The 5,000-nt window shown below is 35.9% G+C and overlaps 1 protein-coding gene across 2 annotated transcripts in view; it reads left to right on the top strand.

Annotated features, from left to right (window-relative positions):
* Positions 1-5,000, top strand: part of LOC106869659 (tubulin alpha chain) — a 12,368-nt gene that overhangs the window by 5,547 nt on the left and 1,821 nt on the right. The window contains exon 1 of one of the 2 annotated variants that reach the window (XM_052970440.1): positions 973-991. The exons of the other annotated variant lie outside the window; for it this stretch is intronic. Within the exon in view, the coding sequence (XP_052826400.1) occupies positions 989-991 (3 nt within the window). The 5' untranslated portion in view covers positions 973-988. Of the gene's footprint in view, positions 1-972; positions 992-5,000 lie in introns of those variants that run through there. 2 annotated transcript variants of the gene reach the window in all.

The following is a 5,000-nucleotide window of genomic DNA, read 5'->3' as shown; positions in this document are numbered from 1 at the left end:
TCAATCGGACCTTTAAGTTACGGAACGTAAGGAACCAAATTAGCAGTTGACAAGTGGTGGGGCAGACTCACACATACACATATGAGACCGCGCGACGGGCTTTACGTAGTTTCCATCTACCAAATACACTGCGTCGATTAATATATGCATGTGTTCGTGTATATGATAATCTATTTAGATACTTCTATTGTTTATCGTTGTCTGCGTGTTTACGTTGGAATGACAGTCTGTTGTCTGTTACGGTAAACTACTAAACTACTTTGTGTATTTGCGAATGTACATGCCTTTCATATTTTATTCCTCTTTAGTGTTTGTGTACGTATTAGACTTTGTGCAAATGTGTTTCTTGTTTAGCCCTAGGTCAGACCTGATTGAGCAAAGATACAGCAGTCACTGTCTCATTTTCATACTACATGTAGGCATACCGCAACATAGATCGGTAATTGCTTCCAAGAAACAACTTAACACGAAAAGACATTTTCCAAAAATTTATCAGTTTTAATAAATGGTTTCTACGTATTTTAACATGTGTATTATTTGATTTTTCTCCTCAGTAAAGGTATTTAGGTGGGTTTTTAAAAATTTTCATAATTTTAAGTATATTTGCTGAGACCGACGACGTAAAGTCGGATAAAAATCTACTGAAGTCGAGGTTTATTATTTTCTTCATTGATTTCTTTTCAAAAATACGTAAAGTCGAAAAAGACGTAACTCGAAACTGCGTATGTTATATAGTATGTATGTAACTATATTATCAAATGTTGCTTTCTCTAAAACGTGGATACACTAAAAATCATGGTACCATCTCAGACGTTCATAACCAATATTTGGCCTCATTAAGGATATATCGAATCCATAAGCGAACATTGCAGTACTACTACATCAACCATACCTCCCAGCGACTGCTACAACTGCAGCATCTACAACAACTAATACCACTACAGTCTCATCTTCGTCTTTCAAATTATCTTAAGATCCAAAATCCATTATGGTAAGATTAATTTTAATTATCATCAGTGACATCGTCATTATTATTATATAGTAAGTGACCGCTATTTTACGTTTCGAGGTTGAATTTATTATTCAAATAGAAGTAGAATGGTAAAGAAATGTATGGATGGTGAACCAACTTGTTTCTCTTTACTTTTATAAATTTTGAATTCTTGGTTCTTTTATGTGATTATTCTATTGTTAATTAGCCCCAGGCTAGCCCTGATAGATGAGCTCTGTTGATCAAAGGCTTTTAAATCGTGAGCATCTCTCTTCTTGTATATCTAGGACTCCACTGTTAAATGTGTCATATAATTTAGAAAAAAAAAATTCAGTAGGGTATGATTTAAGTGAAATTTGGCTGTTATTTCTTCCAATTCGATCAACCACATAGGAGCTCCCTCATTTTGTCTCATTTTTAAATATTTTCAACTGTTATAAATTCATTTTCATATAAGCAAGCAAATGAACAAGAAATCTGTCAATAAAATTACTTATGGCAGTTTGGTATTATAATTATGTTAGTGATTGGTGGTGTGATTTGATGGCTATATTTTTATGTATTCTGACCATCGTTGTTAACCACTGATGCAGGTCTATTCTGTAACCATGACCATCCTGTCTGTATATATATGATTACATTGTCTAACATGTCATCTCCTTTCTTAAGACAAGTAGTGTGTTTTAACGGAGATTTGACTGCTATTTCTAGTAGAACAAACTGTTAAAATTCTATGCTGAGAGAGTGAGCGAGTGACAGAAAATTGTTAATGAAAAATAGAGAAACATTGCATAGAACATCTTATACAGGTAAATTTACTGTCAATACAAACCTCATCATTTTAACATTCATTTTTCCATGCCTGCATGGGTTGGACAAAATTTGTTGAAGCAGATTTTCTACAGCCAGATGCTTTTTCTTCATCTCTTTCCCAATAGCCAGACATTTTTTACAGAAGATTGGGAATGACTGATGCTCATTTACAATCATCATGTGAAATCAAGCCAAGAGTACACAAACGCACACACACATACACACAGCAGGCTTCTTTCAGTTTCCATATCCCAAATTCACTCACAAGACTTTGATTGGCCCAAGACTATAGTAGAAGACAATTGCATCATACTACTAAACATTTCAAATAAAACAATGCTTCTCAAAATGGGCAGTACTACCTCATGGGGTGTGGGAACTTGGGATAGATACAGTTTTCTTAGAGTTTGTCTCCTATTTAAGTATTGACTTGAAAAATATTTAAATATATATGCAGACATGGCTGTGTGGTAAGAAGCTTATTTCCCAACTACATGGCTCTGGGTTTAGTCCCACTGCATGGTACCTTGGACGAGTGCCTTCCACTATAGCCTCAGGCTGATCAAAGCCCTGAGTGGATTTGATAGATGGAAACTGAAAGAAGCCCATCATGTGTGTGTTTGTGTTTGTTGCCCCAACACCGTGTTTACATCCCTGTAACTTAGCAGTTTGGCAAAAGTGACCAATAGAATAAGTACCAGGCTTTTAAAAAAATAAGTACTGGGGTTGATTCATTTGGCTAAAAAATTCTTCAGAGCAGCCTCGGCATGGCCACAATCTAGTGACTGAAACAGATAAAAGATAGTATTGATAAGCTGCTTGTTAGCCATAAAACAACATCAACAATAGTAATAGATTTTGAAATGTGAATAAACAAAACTGAATGTATGAGATGGTGTCAAAAAGTTCCCAAACTAGTTTTGTAGTGTGCCAATAGATGGCAGCACATGGTTGTGTGCACCATGAGAGCTAACAGTGACCTTCATGAAACAGTGTGCCAAGTGACATTGCTGGGTTTATTTCGCAAGTTGTGAAATTTGTGTTTTTGTGATCATGTGTATGCTGTAGTTTGCAATTTTGTCATAGACTGGAACAAAGAGAGCTAACATGAAATTTTGCATTAAACTTGAGAAGTCTGCTACTGAGACACTGAGCCTGCTTCAGCGAGCTTACGGTGATGAGGCAATGAGTCATATGCAATGTTTCAAGTGGCATAGGTGTTTCAAAAGCAGAAGAACATCCCTGAAAGATGATGAGCAATCTGGGAGATCTGCCATAAGCATCACTCCTAGAAATGTGGTAGTGTGCATCAAGAATTCATCCCCCAGGGTCAGATCATCAATCGAGAGTTCTACTGTGAGGTTTTGAAGTATTCGAGGGAAGACGTTTGGCAAAAGTGACTGGATCTGTGGAATGTGAAGAATTGGATTCCTCAGTGAGCTCCCCTCCCTCTTGAGTTTCTCATCAAAAAACATGATATCGCTTCTGTACCCGCCCTATTCACCAGATTTAGCACCTGCGGACATTCGATCTCTTCCCCAAGATGAAAATGTAACTCAAAAGTTACTGTTTTAGCACCATTGTCAAGATCCAGAGCGAATTGCAGAAGGCTTTCGACTTGCTTATGGAAAACGACTTCCAGGCCAGATTACAAAAGTAACAGGAACACTTGGACCGGTGTATTGTGGTGCAAGGTGACCATTTCAAAGGAGATGATACTAAAACTTAGATATATAAGTTATTTTTTATTAAACATAACTAGTCCTGGAACTTTTTGATGCCACCTATGTATATATGTCATTAACAAAAGTATAATTTAAAAGACTGAGATACCTGGCTGGCTGGCTGGTCACATACTTCTGTCATTTAGGCACCTCTGATCCAGTCATTTCTCCACTTCCTGTCTTAATACATCCGACTCTCCCTTTCTTCAGTCGTGTTTTTCTTGCAGGTGTTGACTTACGACATTTGAAACAGAACATTAACAGCATCAATATCACCTCTCACAGAACGGCTGCATTTACTGCTTATTTATTACTACCCTTCACTCTCTTCCATACTATACTTACACTCCTCTAACTCTTGTTTTCCTCCTAACCCTATAATACTTGTTCTGTTCTCTTTTGTTTACTTCCTTGGTCACATTTGCCCTGAACAAATAGGAACAACATAAAGAGGTTCTTTTTTTTTTTTTCAGCCTTGCATTGGACAGGTCAACTTCTTTAGTGCTGGTGCCATAATAAAATGAACCCAGTATGTTGTTAAGTGGTTGTTTAATGAATGAACTTAAAGAGATGTCTTTATTCTTGTTGAGGGTGTTGCAAATTTTATAGTACTTGTACAATGTTAAAATCACCTGCACTTTGTATAGTTGTAAATATTTGCAAGGGCATTTAGCCATAGAAAGCCTGCAATAATGAACTAAATGCAAGTTTTAGTCTTGCAACATGTCTAGGAAGGGACTAACCCCAAATATGGATTAACTCAGAATGTGACAACCTGTCCAATTTGTGCCAATATGGCAAGCAGGTCTAAAATGAGGATTAATGGATGTCTATCTTGCTAGTTTAGTGGCTTACCAGCCATTATGATAACAACAGAATCCATAAAGAAAAGAAACATGTCTAATGGTTACATGACTTATTGATTGTTTAAGTAATTTACTTTGTAATCATGTGGTGCAAGGTTCAGTCCCACTACCTGGCATCTTGGACAAGTTCTTTGGCTTTCAGGTCAACCCAAGATTTGTGACTCAAGTTGGGTAAGTAGAAACTATAGAAGCCTATTGGATAGACTGTACAATGATACAAAATAACCACCTTTATTACCCTGTGTCAAACTTGTTCTGATTGACAGTTATATTCAGAGAGCGTGTATTTATGGAATACTTGATCACTTACATAGTAATTCTATAAGTAGGTAGTTCAATGATTAAAGAAGGCATTAATGGAATCAACTAAATTTCATTGATGTTTTTATATCAACTTAATGATTCATTCATCACTAGGGTCCCAATAAAGTTGAGCCTAATAAAAACTGTCTCCAGGGTTATCTCTCATACTTGCCATTGATTATTGAAGCTACATTATTGATCAGAAGTCTTTTCCTAACTACAGAATTATTTCAGATGACATTTATAATTTTCATTATATATATATATATATATATATATATATATATATATATATATATATAT

Source organism: Octopus bimaculoides, chromosome 9 (assembly GCF_001194135.2).
Source record: "Octopus bimaculoides isolate UCB-OBI-ISO-001 chromosome 9, ASM119413v2, whole genome shotgun sequence".
Lineage (NCBI taxonomy): Eukaryota > Metazoa > Mollusca > Cephalopoda > Octopoda > Octopodidae > Octopus > Octopus bimaculoides.
This window is presented reverse-complemented; position numbering and strand designations above follow the sequence as displayed.